General features: G+C 39.1%; 1 protein-coding gene across 2 annotated transcripts in view; it reads left to right on the top strand.

Annotated features, from left to right (window-relative positions):
- The window catches only part of BUB1B (BUB1 mitotic checkpoint serine/threonine kinase B), a 63,540-nt gene that overhangs the window by 24,759 nt on the left and 19,200 nt on the right, over window positions 1–19,581 (top strand). The window contains exons 5-12 of one of the 2 annotated variants that reach the window (XM_084905144.1): window positions 3,140–3,336; window positions 6,725–6,894; window positions 8,843–9,057; window positions 9,233–9,324; window positions 10,596–10,825; window positions 14,056–14,147; window positions 14,643–14,758; window positions 17,066–17,115. In XM_084905144.1, coding sequence (XP_084761270.1) covers window positions 3,140–3,336; window positions 6,725–6,894; window positions 8,843–9,057; window positions 9,233–9,324; window positions 10,596–10,825; window positions 14,056–14,147; window positions 14,643–14,758; window positions 17,066–17,115 — 1,162 coding nt within the window. Of the gene's footprint in view, window positions 1–3,139; window positions 3,337–6,724; window positions 6,895–8,842; window positions 9,058–9,232; window positions 9,325–10,595; window positions 10,826–14,034; window positions 14,148–14,642; window positions 14,759–17,065; window positions 17,116–19,581 lie in introns of both variants that reach the window. The other variant, XM_084905143.1, reaches the window with a different exon arrangement.

The following is a 19,581-nucleotide window of genomic DNA, read 5'->3' as shown; positions in this document are numbered from 1 at the left end:
GCCAGAATTAACATAGTTCTGAATGTTTATTGCTCTGTAGTTTAGTTGTAATTTTGATGTGGTTATGGGAGGAGGTGAGTACCATGTTTACTTATGCCACCATCTTGACTGGAAGACTCTTATATAATATTCTTATATGTGTTTCATTAAGAGGTTACACTGGGTAAACCTCTAAAGTAACTTAATCTTGGGATTCTATGGTTATATATTGTTGGAGCTATTAAAAGTAACAATTAATGGATGCTATCTTGGTATTGGTATTGAAGAGCAATGACATTATTATAAAGTAAAAAAAACAAATCATAATCTAGACCATCGCTCTTGAAAGAATGGTTGAGTAGCCATTTAGAAATTTTGTTAACATTTCATATTGTCACAACATCCAAACACATGATCTATTTAGTAACTTGTTTTTATTGTATTTAAAAATATCAGTTCCACGATGGATTGGAAATTTTTAAACACACACACACACACACACACCCTGCCCCCAATACTGGCCCCTTCACCATCGGCATTCTGAGAAACACTATTCTAGACAATCCTCAAATTCAAATAATCAGCCCTAGAATGGTCAGCAATAATCTTAACATCGTACATGGCTAACAAGGTGCATATTAAATTCTTATTTTTTTATTTATGGGATAATCAGGAGGAGTAACAGATGGTTTTCTGACTATCTTTTGATTTGCAGAAAGATGTCTTCAATCAGTTATTTTTATAAAGGATAATTACAGTCTAAGGGGATGTTTATTTTTAGAAAAAAACAGTATTTTTCGTTAAAATTGTTTTAGTTTGGCCTTTTAGAGATTACCAAAAAGATTCTTTTGGGGTGTGGTGAACATACAATACAGTGCACAGATAATGTGTTGTGGAAATGTGCACCTGAAACCTGTATAATTTTATTAACCAGTGTCACTCAAATTCAATAAAAAGAAAAAAGAAAAGATTTGTTTACCTTTTGGATCTATTACTCTAACCACGTTGCCCCTTAATTTATGCTTTCTTAAGTGATGTCATTTCGCACTCTGGAATAACCGTGGGACAGCCAGCTTTTATTGGCAGCTCCATGCTGCACAGAGCTATTCAGAGAGTTGTTACTAAAGTGAAATCTGTGTTAAGACTGGATCTTACACTGATAACGCATTCAGAATTGTAACTTTGCTTGAAGCACCATCACATATGGGAAAACATCACTAATTTGGATAAGCAGAGAAAAATAATTTACTGAATTACTGCAGAATTAAACTATAAAATACTGTTTTTGTGAGAGAGAGATATAAATGGAGCATTTCATTCAACCATTTCTAGCAGACCCTGGCTAGGGATTGGGATATAGTAGAGAGCAAAGTTTTCTGTGTTTGTGGAGTTTACTTTATTGTGGAAGACAGATGTTAAGCAATTAATTGTAAAAATAACAAAAAAAGAGGGAAAGTATTGAGTTGTGTGGACAGACATACAAGGAGGACTTATTTTAGGCTAGACATCTAATAAACAAACAGGAGAATATGTTAGCCTCCCTGATAGTAAAAGAACTAATTGGAACACTGAAATGCCATTTTTACATGAAGTAAGGGAGTTTTAAAAATTGGTATTTGGAAGTTACTATTAGCATTTTAAATTTGTATGACTCTTTTAAAAGGCAATTTTTAACTTTTTAACATAGTCCTACTAGGATTTTTTTTCTTAAGAGGGTAGTGTAAAACATGAATGGTTGTATGCATGAAGATATTTATTATAGAATTATTTGTAATTGTGCAAACTTAAAAGTTGTTTATTTAAAAAGTAATAGTGAAGAGTAAGCCACAGCAAGGAAAAAATGAGTGATGCACCAAGTGTAATAAAAGCAATTTTGATTATTAAAGCTTTATAAAATGATTGAAACAATCATCTTATTCTGTATAAGACTAAAGAACGTATATCAAACTGTCAGTGGCGGGGTTTTTAGTGATTTCCACCCATACCCCTTTCTTGCTACTAGAATTCTCTAGAAATACAAGTTCCCTTCTAAAATCCAGATTTGAGGATTCGGTCCCAGCATGTGAGGGAGGCAACCAATTGAAGGGTCTCTCTCACATTGATGCTGCGCTCATGCTCGCTCTCTCTCTCTCTCCTTTTCTCTTTTTCTGTCTCTCTCACCTTCCCCCACCTTTTCACCCTCTAAAAATCAATGGAGAAAATATCCTCGGTTGAGGATTAATAAAAATAAAAAGAGAATATAATACAGATTTAACCATGTCATATAGCTCTCCCACCCAATACACATATATTGACTCTCAGGTAAATTCAGAATTGATTAGCTTGACATTCAACTCCTGTCACACCTTTTTCCCCCCCAAACCTCTATCTTGCCTACACCCCTACAAACAATTCTCTGTGCCTAGAATGCCCTTTCCTCTTCTCTACCTGATGTAAGTCTGTTCTTTCTTCAAGGCCACACTCAAATATCATATCTTTTTGAAGTCTTTCCTTTTTTCTCTCTCACAAATTAACCTTTTCTGTTCTCTTTGTAGGTCCTTTTGTCTTCTTTTTAGGTCCTCTCAGTATCATCCTTACAACATTATATTATAACTGGTGCCCCAGTGCATGAATTCATGCACATTGAAAGGATATTAATTAGAAGGTGGCCAGGGGGTGGGACTGGACACACCCTAGAGCCAGCCTCCCTTGTTTCTTCCCCAGCCGACCTCCCTGGCACTGTGCTTGAAGGGCATCTGTGGAGTGAATGGGGTCCCTCCGGTAGGTGGGGTCCCTCGGCCTGGCCTGCGGGGATCCGTCTGAAACTGGCTGTCTGAGATCCTCCAAGGGGTCCTGGATTGCGAGAGGGCGGTCCTCTGGTGACATGCCCCGGAATCGGGCTCTCTCTTCTCTGGTTCTGGGGTGCGTCACCCAAGAACTGCCGCTACCAAGTCACCGCAGCTTGGCAGCTCCTCCTGCATTGAGCATTTGCCCCCTGGTGGTCATTGTGTGTTATAGCTACCGGTCGGACGGTCCCTTAGCCTTCTATATATATATATATTTTTTTTTTTTTTCCCCCAATGCAGAAACTACAGATAGTATGTCCAGTGATTGTTTGGCACATAATAGACAGTAAGTGAATAGAAATCAGTTAACTGTTAATGCTTTTAATTTGTTACAGGGGCATTTATGCAATGAGCCTTTGGATATGTACAGTTATTTACACAACCAAGGGATTGCCGTTTCACTTGCTCAGTTCTATATTTCGTGGGCTGAAGAATACGAAGCTAGAGAAAACTTTAAGAAGGCAGATATGATATTTCAGGAAGGGATTCAACGGAAGGCTAAACCACTGGAAAGATTGCAATCCCAGCACCGGTAAGATGCTTCTCTAGAGCTTGTTTTAACTCTTTATAACTAGTGGCTATAAATGGTCATTTTTGCATCTAATAAAGTACTCTCCATGGATTGGCATGTTTACTATTCAGTTTTTTAAAAAGCATATTTAACATACAGGAATATGCATTTTGTGGTGTAAGTTTTATAAGTAGTTTTCACAAATGAAAAGAGACATATAACCATTACCATGATCATGATATACTCGTAAACTAGTTCCATCACTCCATAGAATTCTATCTTGCTCTCCCTTTGTGGTCAACACCTACTTTCACTCCCAAACTCTAGCAACAACTCATTTATTCTTTCACCCTATAGTTTTTACTTTTTCATAATATCATATAAATGTAATGATAAAAATATGTAGCCTTTTGTGTTTGGCTTCTTTCATTTAGCATAATGCATTTGAGATGTAAGAGTTCTTTATATATTCTGAATACAAGTCTTTTGTCAAATAAGTGATTTGTAAGCCTTTGTCCCAGCTTACCTCTGGTCTATTCATTCTCTTAACAATATCTTTTATAGAATAAAAGTTTTTAGTTTTGAAGTAGTCTGACATCGGTTATTTCTTATGGACTGTGCTTTTGTTATATCTGAGAATTTTATCTAGCCAAAGGTCACAAAAATTTTCTCCATTGTTTGCATCTTGAAATTTTATAGTTTTACTTTCACATTTAGATCTGTATTCCATTTTGCATAATGGTTAATTTTTGTATAAGGTTTGGGTCAAGGTTCTTTTTTTTTTACAGTTGAAAAGACTTTCTCCATTAAGTTGCCTTTGCACCTTGGTCAAAAATCAGTTTCAGTTTGATCATTTGTGTAGTTTTATTTCGTTAATCTAGTTTGTTCTATTATTTGTTTATTCATTAGTGTATACCATGTTATCTAGATTACTGTAGCTTTATAGTAAATCTGGAAATCAAGTAATATGCATTCTCTAACTGTTCTTTTTAGCTCTTCTAATTCCTTTGACTGTAATGTGTTGATTTTTCTTGGTGTTCATTTAAGATATTTTTCTTCAACATTGGTTTTCAGCAGTTTGATTGTGATGTGTCTGGATGGAATTTAATCCATTTGGGGTTTAATCGGCTTTTACAATTTTGTTAAATTTATACCTTTCACAAATTTTGAAAAGTTTCAGTCATGGTTTTAAAAATATTTTTCTGTGCCTATATATTTTTTTTCTTCTTTTGGGACTTCAGTTATACATATGTTAAACCTTTTTATAATTGTCCCACAGGTCCCTGAAGCTCAGTTCCTATTTTAATAAAATTTAAACCTTTTTTCTTTCTATTCTTCAGAATGGCCAATTATGGATTTTATTTTAAATGTTTCTACCTTTATCTCATGGGGCATAGTTATAATAGTTGCTTTAAAATCTCTGAAAACTCCCATCACACCTGTGTCATCTTTTTGTTGTTGTTGTTGTTGTTGTTGTTAATCCTCATCTGAGGATTTTTTTTTCCATTGAGTTTTAGAGAGAGTTGAAGGAAGGGGAAGAAACAGAGAAACATTGATGGGAGATTGGTTGCCTCCCACACAGGCCCCAACCAGTTCCAGGGATTGAGCTTGCAACCAAGATATGTGCTCTAGACTGGAATCAAACCTGGGCTCCTTCAGTTCACGGCCAATGCTCTATCTACTAAGCCAAACCAGCTAGGACACGTGTGTCATCTTACTGTTAGTATCTCTTGATTATCTTTTTCTTTGAGAGTTGGTCACATTCTCCTGGTTATTTGTGTGCTGAATTTGGATTATAACCTGGACATTTATAATGATACTATGTTATTAGACCCTGGGTCCTATTGGTTAATATTCTATGGAGGATGTTGAATGTCTTAGTAGGTAACCAACATTCAGATGTCTCAAGTTCTTTCTCATTTTAGATTTCAGTGTCTGTTAAATATTGAACACCTTTGAGGTCTATGCCATGTGTGTTGCTCATTGGTTGTTCTGGGACTTGGGCAGTGGTTTACGTTATAGTTCAATTCTCACAGCCTTTTCTGTGCTGCCATGGTTCTGCCCTGTGCATACATAACTGAGGAGTGAATCTAGGGTTTGTGTCAACTCCTATACAGAATTAGGAGATCTCTTTTTCAGCTCATCCTCTCCCGTATTTCTCCCATATCCATTGGCATTCAGAGCCTCCCTTTCCCAGTCATCTGGCCGGAAAGATGAGGTTTCTCTAGGAGTTTTAACTTTGCACCTTTGCAACAATTCAAAACCATAAGAAAAAAAGAGAAGGGAAAACAAACAGGAAACAACCCCATGTCGGTTATTTCTTCAAGTTTGTCTCCTCTCCACAGTTCACTTGCTTTTGTTTACTTTTTAGAGGCCTCGGTTGCTTTTTTTGTGTTCTATCTAGAGATTTTAGTTCCAATCAAAGAGAGGGGGAGGGGGATGGAGGAAGAGAGAGAGAAGTATGTGCTATCATGAGTGTACTCCATGTTGGGCAGCACTTGCAGTTTATTGTTTTTTGTGTGTGTGTGTGGTGTTTTTTTTACTTAAAACTTTAGCAGCAGTGCAAGAACTTTAGTTTTTTTTAATACTTAAAACTTTAGCAGCAGCACAAGAACTTTAGTCTTCAAACTTCTGCCAACTTTACTAAAGTAAAATGTTATGTTGGAAATAACTTTATTTTGAATGATTACACAAAAATGCTGAGTTGGGGGCAGTGTATGGAGAGAGAGACACATAAAGGCAGTGATAAAATAATGTGGCAAGAAGTTAATTGGTGAATCTACAAGAAGGGTATTTGGGTACTTATTTACTCTTGTTAACTATTTTGTAAGTTTTATAATTAAAAAAATGGTGGGAAACTCTGACTTTAATAAATTCTGTAATCTTAGTCACCCTGGTTTTTTCTTCAGACAAACCTAATGGTAATCTTCAGAGTATTTTTAATTAGTCAAATTTGGACATTTAAAAGAGGGTGCTAAGCCGAAACCGGTTTGGCTCAGTGGTAGAGCGTTGGTCTGTGGACTGAAAGGTCCCAGGTTCAATTCCGGTCAAGGGCATGTACATTGGTTGCGGGCACATCCCAGGTAGGGGGTGTGCAAGAGGCAGCTGGTCGATGCTTCTCTTTCATCGACGTTTCTAGCTCTCTATCTCTCTCCCTTCCTCTCTGTAAAAAATCAATAAAATATATTTTTTTTAAAGGTGGGGGTGCTAAATCATTCTAGCCCAAACCCTCTCTGATCTCAAGGTGGTTTTCTTTATTCCTGAGAAAATAAACACTTTCTTAGGCTTTTTCTACATATTTCTTCTCCCATCCTACCCTTCTCCCTTGTTTGTTTTAACAAATTAGAACTTTGAATCTGGTGAGTAGTATTGATCTCACCAAAAGTTAATTGTTTATTTTTTACTTTAGACAATTCCAAGCTCGAGTGACTCGGCAAACTCTGTCTGTACTTGAGAAAGAAGAGGAGGAGGAAGATTTGGGGTCATCTCTACCACAACGAAGTACTCTGGCTGAACTAAAAAGCAAAGGGAAAAAGACAGCAAGAGCTCCAATCAGCCGTATAGGAAGTGCTCTCAAGGGTACGTTTTTATTAAATGTAATTATGGGAAATTCTTAGTCTCAGGTGGTAGGCAAATTATGTAAAGAGATAATATATATGTAGACATTGTCCTAGTATTCTGAGTACTAGGTAGCTAAAAGAAGGAAGCCTAAGGAGAATTGATTTCACAGTGTACACAAAAAACTTGTCAGCAATTTTGTGACTTAATTTTTAAAAATCTAATATAGGAAGCATTAAGAGTTTTTGCATTCAAGAGTTGCTAATCAAAAAAAGTTATATCTGCCGAAACCGGTTTGGCTCAGTGGTAGAGCGTCGGTCTGTGGACTGAAAGGTCCCATGTTCGATTCTGGTCAAGGGCATGTACCTTGGTTGCGGGCACATTCCCGGTAGGGGGTGTGCAAGAGGCAGCTGGTCGATGTTTCTCTCTCATTGATGTTTCTAGCTCTCTATCCCTTTCTCCTCTCTGTAAAAAAATCAATAAAATATATTTTAAAAAAAGTTATATCTTGTCAAAATAAAGTTTACATGTCCAGAGCCTCAGAGAATATATTAACATGGTCTTTTAGGGCCAGAAATTGGGCTCTCTTTGTAAATCTAAAGATGAACAACAATAAGGTTTTTAATTTACTGTTTTTTAGGTAAATTTTATATTTATAGCAACATTGAACAAAAGGTACAGAGAGCAATATATTAACTAACTTTTATTAACTAATAAATTCTCAGCGGGAAAGGCCTGTGAGAGGTTCGGGAAGAGATTGGACAAAAATCTTACACCTATGGATGAAGACAGTGGCGGGGAGACCGGGGAGTGAAGGGGGCGGTAAGGATACGGGTGGGGTGGAAAATTAGGTGGAGGGGAGCTATGGGGAAAAGAAAGAGGAACACATGTACTGGTAATAATCTGAACAATAAAGACGTGTGTGTTTTTTTAAATCCCCAAAACTTAAAAAATTTAAAAAAAGAAAAGAAAATCAAATCTGCGTAAACTATGAGGAGCAAATGACTGCCTAGGAGGCAGAGCTTTTGACACTGGCATAGAAACCGACCATTTAGAACCAAATTGGCCAGCAGAGGACAGTTGTGGGCAAGATCAGGCCTGCAGGGGAGCGCAGTTGGAGGTGATCAAGTAGGCAGAGGCAGTTAGGGGCAATCAGGCCTGCAGGGGAGGGCAGTTGGGGAGGACCAGGCCTGCCGGGGAAAGCAGTTGGGGGCCATTAGGTCAGCAAGGGAGGACAGTTGGGGGACCAGGCTTGCAAGAGAGGCCAGTTAGGGGCGAGATCAGGCCGGCAGGGCAGTTGGGGGTGAGATCAGGCCTAGCAGTTCGGTGTTAGGCAGGCAGGCAGGGGAGCGGTTAGGGGGTGATCAGGCTTGCAGGCAGAAGTGGTTAGAGGAAATCAGGCAGGCAGGCAAGCAGTTAGAAGCCAGCAGTCTCGGATTGTGAGAGGGATGTTAGATTTGAGAGGGTGCCAGAAGGGAGTGGCAAGAAATAGCAAGAACCTACAAAGAAGATTACCCAGCAAAGCCTGGGCCTCTAGTTAGAGTAAAAGAGTGTATATGGTCCTAAAGAACATTTCTTTCAGATCATGATGAAGGTTGATTGTATCAACCAGCCCCACAACAGAGAGCACCCCTAATAAATGAACTAATTTTAATTTGTCTCCATAAGCTTCAGAATGTCTCAACTGGTTTCCATTGACAAAATTTTAAACTGAAAAATGAAGATTTAAGTTAGGTTAATCTCTGATAAAAGGACAATATTAGAATGATGACTGAAGGCAGATGTAGAATTTGTTTTTTTTATTTAAGTATATTTATGAGTAAAAAATTGTAGGTGAGGGAAAGGAGAATAAAAGTAACAAATGCTGGATTAAAATATTACTTTGATTCTATGGTAGTACAAGTAACCTTATCTGGAATCTGAGTTGGATAACTAAAGATTTTACATGGTTTTAATATTTTTCTCCTAGTTTCAAACCAGAACAGAGGACTCCAAAATCCACTTCCTCAACCCATGCAGAGTAATTCTAGAATTACTGTTTTTGATGAAAATGCTGATGAGACTTCTGTAGCAGACCTGTCTAAGCCTACAGTCCAGCCATGGATAGCGCCCCCCGTGTCGAGGGCCAAAGAGAATGAGCTGCGAGCGGGCCCTTGGAACGTAGGCCGGCCTTTGGAATCCAGGGTAAGGACTCTTACTTTCATCCAGTGTCTTTGCCAACATAAAAAGACTTCAGATTTAGATTATAGGAGTATTTTTAGCATCTTTAAAAAAGATTCTTCTTGCATAATTAGGCATGGTCTGCATATGTTGTGTCAGAATGTAAAGCCATGGTAATTTTCACTTTCTTCATTGCCAGCCTCATGACAATACAGCTTCTGTGACGGCTGTACCCTCCATGGTGCCCAGTTTTACTCCATATGTGGAAGAGACTGCACAACAGCCTGTTATGTGAGTTTGATTTCCAGATTTTTTGAGGTGGGAATTATTAAGCATGGGCAGAAGTACCTATCCTAATTCCCAAAGGTATTTTCATCTTTGTGGGTATGAAAGTAACCAAAGTTTTATGTTTCCTTTATGTCTGTCTATATTCCTTTGAGTATTTTAGGGCTAAAAGACCATTTGGTAATATTCTTACATTCTTACTGAAAAATAAACTTAATAGGTTTACATTTACATTAGAGGCCTGGTGCACGAGATTCGTATTGGGGGGGGGGGGGGCGGTCCCCTCAGCCGGGCCTGCTGCACCCTCTAATCTGGGACCCCTGGAAGGATGTCCTACTGCTGGTTTACAGGAATCAGGCCTAAGCCGACAGTCGTACATCTCTCTTTAAATCTGGGACTGCTGGCTCCTAACCCCGCGCGCCTGCCTGATTGCCCTTTATCACTCTTCCTGCCGGCCTGCTCGCCCTCAATTGCCCCCCACTGCCGGTCTGCTCGTCCCCAAATGCCCGTCCGCCCGTCCCCAAATGCCCGTCCGCCAGCCTGATCACCCACAACTGCCCCTCATTCCAGTGTGCTCCCCCCAGTTGCAGGCACATCCCCAGTGGGGGTGGTGCAGGAGGCGGCTGATTGATGATTCTCTCTCATCAATGTTTCTGGCTCTATCCCTCTCTCTTCCTCTCTGCAGAAAATCAATAAAATATATATTTTTTAAATAAAATAATAAAATAAAAAGAAAAAAGAAATTGTATTGTGGCCCGCTGGTGTGGCTCAGTAGCTGAGCGTCGACCTATGATCCAGAGGTCACGGTTAGATTCCCAGTCAGGGCACATGCCCAGGTTGCGGCCTCAGTTTCCAGTATGGGGCGTGCAGAGGCAGCTGAACATGATTCTCTCTCATCATTGATGTTTCTGTCTTTCCCTCTCCCTTTCTCTGAATTCAATAAAAACATAGTTTTAAAAAACAAAGAAATTGCATTATGAGATATATATATATATATATATATATATATTACCTATACTATAAGAAATATAAATATTTGATTACTCTAACTTATGGCTAATTTTTCCCCTAATCATAACATAGTACTTAGAGCATGATTGTTGATAACCAATGTAAATTATTTGTAGGCTCTTTTCTCATCCTTTTGTGTTTTTGTTTTGTTTTTAAAATCAATCACATTTAGTCTTGCTGCTGATATTGTACGTGTGTCTTATCAAAACGTTAAAAATAACTCATTTAATCTGCTTGGTGAATAATAATTATTTTGCTTCTTTTAGGACACCATGTAAAATTGAACCCAGTATAAACCATATTCTAAGCACAAGAAAGCCTGGAAAGGAAGAAGGTGATCTCCTGCAAAGAGTTCAAAGCCATCAGCAAGCGTCTGAGGAGAAGAAAGACAAGGTGATGTACTGCAAGGAGAAGATTTATGCGGGAGTGGGCGAGTTCTCCTTTGAAGAGATCCGGGCTGAAGTTTTCCGTAAGAAATTAAAAGAGCAAAGGGAAGGTATGTGTATTGATCTATTTACGTTTGTCATAATAACTTAACTTAGTAGTAGGAAGGTTAGTATATTAAGTCTGAGGAGAATTGCCTTATTTTTTGTATGTTTATGATGTTTCCATGGTTTCTACTGTTTCTCTTTCTATTTAAACTGAACTCCCATTTCTGCTTTCCATGAGACCCCTGGAGGGAAAAAACTAAGCAGCTAAGTCTGTGTTCAAAAGTAAAGGAAGAGAGGAAGCTCTAATCTGTAGGAACAGTTCATATTCACCATTGTAATAGGCAGACAGCTATGATCCCTGGCATATATACATGTGCATGTCCTGCCTCCCCATTAAGTATCTTCTTCATCATGCCTGAAATATTTCACTTGACTTTTGATGCTCTACCTGGAATTTCTCCCTGGACTTACTTAGGTTAACATACTGTCACACTGCAATCACTTAGATGATATTTATTTGTACTATTTCTTAAAGACAGTATCTTCTTTCTAATTAAGGAAAGTTTTACTATAAGAGAAATTTGGAATTTTTGGGAAATGGGTAGCAGTTCTGTTTTGGAGCCTAGAGTCCTTGGGGCAAGAGGTAGTGCTGAATGGGCTGAAAAACATTGAAGTATAGTATTTGGAGCTTAAGGCATTAAAAGATGAGGGAGAGCACAGAGAAGGAGGTAGGGGAGGGCCCCAAAGTAAAGTCCATCCTCTTAGATCTTTTGACCAGAATCTATACCAAGAAAGAAGAAATGCTTCTTTCCACACAGATATCCAGAATAACCTACTATGGAAAGAAGAGCTGGGAAATTTAACCATTACTTATCATTTATTTATGGAAGAATAATTTCTGATTTCCAGTGACAAGTTAGAAGCAAACTTCTATAAAGCAGACTGTTGTTAGTACGTTTGGAATGGCTTTCATTTGTCATATTAACTATATCAATATTGACAGAGGTGCTCTGGGTTCACATTAATGTATTGAAAAATGGAACCGATTTATATAGATAGGAGAAAGGGAATGGTTAGAAAGCAAGGAGATGGTTGAGGCTTTTAAAAAATGGGAACCACCCTAGCAAAGAAGTAGGCTAGCAAGGTAACCTAATGTGAGCTGGGAAAGGAACTAGATACTCAGATAAAAATAAAAAAAATTAGTGTTTCCTTCAACCTAAGTGTCGATCAATAGATGAATGGATAAAGAAAATGGTGTGTGTGTGTGTGTGTGTGTGTGTGTGTATAATGGACTATTCAGCCACAAAAAAAAGAATGAAATCTTACCATTTGAAACAACATTGATAAGTCTTAGGGATATAATGAACAGCATGGTGACTATAATTAATAATGTTGTATTGCATATTTGAAAGTTGTTGAAAGAATAAATGTTAAAAGTTCTCATCACAAGAAAAAAATTTTACAACTATGTATGGTGACAGATTGTATCTAGACTTATTGTAAAGATCATTTTGCAATGTATACAAGTATAGAATTATGTTGTGTACCTGAAACTAACATTGTATGTCCGTTATACCTCGAAAAATTTTTAATAATTTAAAAGAAAACAGCATTAAAAAACAAAAAACTTCAGTTTCTTTAGGAGAGGTCTAGCTTATACCAGATATATAGATGTAAGATGAAAGTACATTTTATTCTCAGCTAGCCAAAAAAGGACCTATGTTAGGCTTAGATAGTAAGACCTATGTTAGTATTTGAATAGATGAAAAGACCTATGAGGCTTTTTAAATACTCATTTCCTAAGCTGGTTTCTGAATCTAATACATGAACATGTAATTTCCCTACTGTGTATAGTTTGTATCCTTATAAATCCTCATGCCTGTAATGAAGTGATTTCTTGTTACTATTAAACTGTCTCCAAAGACTGTCACTGATTACTTACTGTCAAGTAGGAATACTAGAAATGAGGAAGCCACAGGTAGGGCCTCCAGGGGGACAAGGTAGTTAGTTGTACATTCTTCCCGTTGCTACTTCCAAGTCATTTTTTTCCTTCTCCAAAAACTCGACCTTCTTTCAGATCCGTGTCCTCCCATTTTTTCCCTACCCCCTGAACCTCCTTAGTCCCTCCCCATCATTCATTAATTGGCTAAGTTCCTAGCTCTGTATCTTCCTTTCCACCCCTACAGCATCCAATAGTATGGCTTCTCAATTTTGTGTTTGACATACCTCCTGTGATCTCTTCTTCAACCCTACTGCCCAACTCTCACATGGTCTCACTATTGACCTTATCACCCAATAACTTTTTGATCATGCACCCTGTTGATTCAAGCCAAAAATATCCAGAAGTCATCTTTGATCACCCTTTTCTTACTGTGCCCCACAATTAATGAATAAGCCCATCCACTCGACCACCCCAATTTTCCAAATCTTTTGCTTATCATTACTCCCATTATTAATCCAAACCACAATTTTTTAGCTAGACTACAACTAGACTTTCTACATTCATTCTGGGCTTAACGCAATCCATTTTGCTCACAACAAAAGATCTTTTTAAAAAATCAGATTATGTCACTTCTTTACTTAAATTCTCCAGTGTTTTTCATTATCTTAGGATGCAATATAAACTCTTTAACCCCATGTGATTTGGCCTCTGCTTACCTCTCCAACCCCATCGTTTACTTTTCTCCCTCTTACCATACTGCACACCATGCTGGCCTTCATTTGGATCCTTAAGCACAGTGATACTGTTCCTTCATTAGGGCGTTCGTGCCAGCTAGTTTCTTGACCTAGAATCTTTCCCGAGGTCTGTATATGTCTGGCCCCTAGTTATTCAGATTATAGCTTTATAATGTTTCTTTCTGATAATGATCTCCCCTTATCACTGGCCTTAAATAGCCCCTGATTTCCATCCCCTAACCAGTAACATATTTTCACATCACCTATTTTACTTTATTTTTAAATCTGATTTTCTTGTTAATTTGTGTGTGTGTGTGTATTTGTCTCCCCCAAATTGAGTGTTAGCATCACATGACCAAAGACTTTGCACTATGTACCCCTGAGATGTAAATGCTCAAGAGTTGTGCTTGGCATGTAGTAGATACTTTATTTTTTACTGACTGAATAAATGAGACCTGAAGTTGAGGGTTCTGCATCATTTATATCATTCATATCTGTAATATTAACATCCATGTTAAGGACATGAAACCCAAATGCAGTTCTGACTGAGTAAATTGCTATGAGGAGTAAATGCCTTGGCCAACTTTATTGTTTCTAGCTGAGCTACTGATCATTGCAGAAAAGAGAGCAGAAATGCAGAAACAAATTGAAGAGATGGAGAAGAAGCTAAAAGAAATTCAAACTACTCAGCAAGAAAGAGCGGGTGATCAGGTTATTTTCCTTTCTTTTTTTTAATACATGAAACTAAAGTTTATTGAAACAAATTTATGCAATGTAAAAGCACAGAAGGTAAAAGTCCTCAGCCCCATTTAGAGTTTTCTGTAGTTCCTTAATTGTTAATAGCAGCAAAATTGAACAGGAAAGTAATTTAACAAGTGATTTCGAATGGAATTAGTGGCATGTGAAACAATTTATTAACTTCTTAGTTATATTGTTTTGTTACCTCTAATTTTAGCTCTTTTTTTCTATTCATTCTCCATTAAAATGGGGTTAACTAAAGAAATTCAGTATATGTTTGGCATTCTCATAACAGTGCCAGTTGATATTAGGAATATAAATTACTGGAAAGAACTTTTATGGAGCAGAAATTGGTGGATATCTAGGGGGAAAATATGATAAAGCTAACTTTTGTAACTAAATATTGAAAATAGGTAGCATTTTTTAGATAGAGGGGACAAATTGATTTTGTTTTTTTAATGCCAACAGCAAGAAGAAAAGATGCCTACAAAAGAGACAGCTGAACTGCAAATTGCTTCCGATACTCAGGAAATACCAGGAATGACTGTGTCCAATTCTGTTTGTCCAGTAACCTCTTGTGCCAGGTAGGACCACATTGGTTGGAAAGGATGCTGCTTGTGGGAAGGCACTTACAACCAATCTCTGACTCTAGTGACTTGGCATCTCTTTGACTTCTGTAATATCAAGACATGATTTTGCAAGTCTCTGTCACAACAAAAACTTTGATGCTGATGAGGGAGGACAGGGTAATGACTTTTTTCTATTAAAAACTAACACATATTTCTTATAGAAGCAATCAAATGTACATAATAGTTTAAAAGGCAAAACTACCCATTTCTGCGACCAAGAGATGACTATTAACATTATTTTTGTTTTGTTTTATAAAAATGAGAGTTTAGCCCTGGCATATGTGGCTCAATTGGATGAGTGTCATCCCATGAATCAAAAGGTCAGGTTGATTCCAGATCAGGGCCTGGGTTGTGGGCTCTATCTCTAGGAGAGGACATGCAGGAAACAGCTGATGATGTTTCTCCCTCCTCTTTTATTTCTCTTTAAAATCAATATAAACAAGATGTGAGGGCGATCTGGCTGCGACATCTGTCACCCCATTGATCGCCAGGGTTGATTCGGCTGATCTGGCTGGCTCCTCCCTCACCGATCCATGTGCGTCCCTCCCGAAGCTGCGCGCTTGGTCGAAGAGGACGACTTTCCCTAGCGCTCCCCTGCTAGAACCTCCAAACAAGCTCTCAAGGCTCTAAAGTCAATATAAACATTTTTTTCAAAAGCACAGGAGAGCCTTAGCCAGTTTTGCTCAGTGGATAGAGTGTCAGCTTACAGACGAAAGGATCCCCGGTTCGATTCCAGTCAGGGGCACATATCTTGGTTGCAGGCTCCTCCCCAGCCCGGGCCCTGATCAGGACATGTGCAGGAGGCAAACAATCAATGTGTTTCTCTCACATCATGTTTCTATCTTTCTCTCTCTCTCTTCTACTCTCTCCTAAAAGATCAATGGGAAAATATCCTCAGGTGAGGATTAACAACAGCAAAAAGACAAAACACATGAGAGTTTACCATTTTGTAATCTTACACTGTTAATATAATAACATATATTATCAAACATCTATTATAATAAAAGCATATGCTAATTGTACCAGGCATCTTTCTGGATGACCTTCTGGATGAAGCTGGGGCTGCGAGGGAAGCTCAGGTCCTGGGTACCAGGTGCCAGAGGGAAGCTGGTGCCAGCAGCTGAGAGAAGGAAGGCCTGCCTACTCTTGCACGAAGTTTGTGCATCGAGCCTCTAGTCTCTATATAAAAGCCTAAGCAGCCAGCTGACTGGCCGGTAGCTATTACGCACACTAACCATCAGGGGGCAGGTGCTCAATGCAGGAGCTGCCAAGCAACGGCAACTTTGCAGAGTGCACTCACACACTCCAGGACCCCTCAGGGGATGTTGGACTGCTGGTTTTGGACCAATCTCTGCAGGCCAGGCCAAGGGACCCCACTCCACAGATGTCCTTCGAGCCCTGGCGCCACTCTAGTGCAGCCGGCTCCCGAGGGACCTTGGGAGTTTGGCTCCAGGGTGTGTGCAGCCCGCCTCACCCAGTCCCGCCCCACTGGCCACCTTCTAATTAATTTACTTTCAATGTGCACAGATCCGTACACCAGGCCTCTATATTTCTATAATGGCTGTAATGACTGAAGGTTCCATCTTTTTAAATAATTTTGATTGACAGTACTAGAATATTTTCTTTATCTTGGAGTGAAAAAGATTAATAAAAAAGCCCACATAGAGCCCTAACCAGTTTGGCTCAGTGGATAAAACATCGGCCTGCAGACTCAAGGGTCCCGGGTTCGATTCTGGTCAAGGGCATGTACCTTGGTTGTGGGCACATCCCCAGTAGGAAGTGTGCAGGAGGCAGCTGATTGATGTTTCTCTCTCATCCATGTTTCTGACTCTGTCCCTCTCCCTTTCTCTCTGTAAAAAAATCAATAAATATTAAAAAAAAAAAAAAAAAAAAAAAGCCGCATAGACTTTCTATTGTTAGTCTTCACCCAAGCATATTTTTTCCATTGCCTTTTTTTTTTTTTTTTTTTTCTTTTGAGAAAAAGAGGGAGAGAGAGGATGGGAAGAAGTGGGGGAGAGAATGAAACATCAATGTGAGAGAGATACATCAATTGGTTGCCTCCTGCACAAGCCACAGTCAGGGACTGGAGATTGACCTGCAACCCAGGTGTTTGCCCTTGATCGGAAATCAAACCGAGTTCCTTTTGGGCACAGGCCAAAGCTCTAACCACTTAGCAACCCAGCCAGAGCAAGCCTACTAAACTTAAAAATTAATTCTTTCTGTGGGTAGTAAGCACATCTTTTAAAACAATTTTCTTTATAGGGAAACTTCACTTGCAGAAAACATTTGGCAAGAACAACCTCATTCTAAAGGTGAGTTACATTTGACAATGTCATGAAGAACTTGCTGATAACCCATGCTTTATGTAACAAGTGATATTTTTTATAGATATTTTTCTTAATTACAATAAAAAGAGTTGAAAGAAGGCAGAGAGGGGAAGTAAGGTTATTGTATCTCTGAATCATGGAATTTATTTATAAGCATATGATTTGAAAAAAGAGACATTTTAAAAAGTGTTTTTGAAATATTTGGCTTAATGTAAGTATAAAGTTATACTAACTACCAAATAATCTTCCACTTTAGCTAGTGTACATTAAATCCCTCATGGGGATTTACTATCTAGCAGCCAAGACTGGAATGCTCTAATTCTAATAACCCTCCCACCAAATTACCCTATATAATAAAAGCCTAATATGCAAATTGACAAGCTGGCAGAACAACTGGTCGCTATGACGCGCACTGACCACCAGGGTCAGACGCTCAACACAGGAGCTGCTCCTTGTGGTCAGCCTCTCCCGCCACCTCCATTGCAGACTGGTGGTAAGGAGAGAGGGGTTTCATACTGCAAGAGCCCTGGACTGTGAGAGGATGTCAGACTCCTGGGGATCAGGCCTAAGCCAGCAGGCGGACATCCCCCAAGGGGTACCAGACTGCAAGATGGTACAGGCCGGGCTGAGGAACACCCCACCTCCTCTCCCCCTCAGTGCACGAATCTTGTGTACTGGGCCTCTAGTAGGAAGTAAAAGCAGGGAGGAACAGGTTAAACAACACAGAAGGATGTAATTGGCAAAAGATTTCAGCATTATGGTGCAAACAACCCAGTTTCTTTAACAACTATTTTTAAAAATTTCTAACTGGTTTGGCTCAGTGGATAGAGCATCGGCCTGCAGACTGAAAAGTCCCAGGTTCAATTCCAGTCAAGGGCATGCACTTTGGTTGCAGACACATACCCAGTAGGAGGTGTGCCGGAGGCAGCTGATCGATGATTCTCTCTCATTGATGTTTCTAACTTTCTATCTCTCTCCCTTCCTCTCTGAAAAAAAAAAAATCAATAAAATATATATTTTTTAAAATTCTATGGAATAAAAGTGACTTGAGAGACATTTTATTTTACTATTTAATTTTTAGAGAGGAAAGGAGAGGAATAGAGAGATAGAAACATCGATAAGATCATCTGCCTCCTACACACCTGCCACTGGGGATCGAGCCCTCAACCCAGGCATGTGCCCTGACCAGGAATTGAACAGGAGACCTCTTAGTTTAATGGTCAGTGCTCAACCATGAGCTACACTGGGTGGGCTAAGAGACATTTTAACTAGTCACAATACATAAATCTTACTCTGCATCCTCAGTTCAGACTTTCTAAGAAATTTTGGTAAAATATGAAAATTCTGATTGGATAATTGATATTCAGAAATTGTTAATTCTATAGTTATGACTCCTGCTTTGAGATTATGCTTTTTATAAAAGAGCCTCGCATAGAAATACATACTGAAATTTGTATAGATGAAATTATATGATGACTTGGATTTGCATCAAAATAACCTGGAGTTGGGTTGAAAGTTTGGGAGTGGTAGTGGTAGGGAATAAAGATAAACAAGATCATCCATGTTTAGATTATTATTAAACTAGAGGCCCAGTGCACGAATTTTTGCACAGGTGGGGTCTGGTCTGGCCCCAGTCAGGGCACACAGGCAGGCTGATTAAAGGGGTTATTAAGGACTAGAGGCGTGACGCAGGAAGATTTGTGCAAGCCTGGGCCTCCTTTCCCTGGCTGCCTGCACCACGTTCACTCTGGCCGGAGCAGCCTTTTTGCTCCAGCCCGGAGCTGCCTTTCTGCCTTCCCACACTACCCAGAGGCCCAGAGCAGCTGGAATGGTGCAGAATGCTGGCATCATCGCCATGGTGATGACACAAGCGTCCCACCCTGCTCCAGGCTGCTCAGTGCCTGCATATACAAATTAACCCACCATCTTTGTTGGGTTAATTTGCATACTCTTGATTGGCTGGTGGACGTCACAAAAGTACAGTCAATTAGCATGTTATACTTTTATTAGGTAGGTGATGGTTTGGTTGAACTGCCAACCAGATGATTGGATACTTAGCATATTAGGCTTTTATTATATAGGATACTTTTGAAACAGTAACTGGGAAGAATGAGAAAGAGCAGGTTTGAGCAGAGGAATAAGTAAAGCTTCAATGCTGGCCAGGAATCAGCCTCAGTGAACCACATAGAGAGCTCTTGCGTCAATGGGGAATAAAGGGGACATCTGTACCTGATTCGGCCAGTTCACTGGCCACAGTGGGCATCATAGCCACCTGTTGTTAAGATACTTATGGCATTATAGCCACTGGCTTTATATACATATATCTATAGATATAGAGATAGAGATAGATAGATATAAATGATCTTTACTTTTATGTGTTTGAAATTATCCTATATAATAAAAGAGAAATGTAAATTGACTGCACCTCTGTGACGCCCACCAATCAATCAG

Source organism: Pipistrellus hanaki, assembly GCF_964339955.1.
Source record: "Pipistrellus hanaki genome assembly, chromosome: 1".
Lineage (NCBI taxonomy): Eukaryota > Metazoa > Chordata > Mammalia > Chiroptera > Vespertilionidae > Pipistrellus > Pipistrellus hanaki.
Note: the sequence above shows the minus strand (reverse complement) of the source record. Positions and strands in the feature narration are given on the sequence as shown.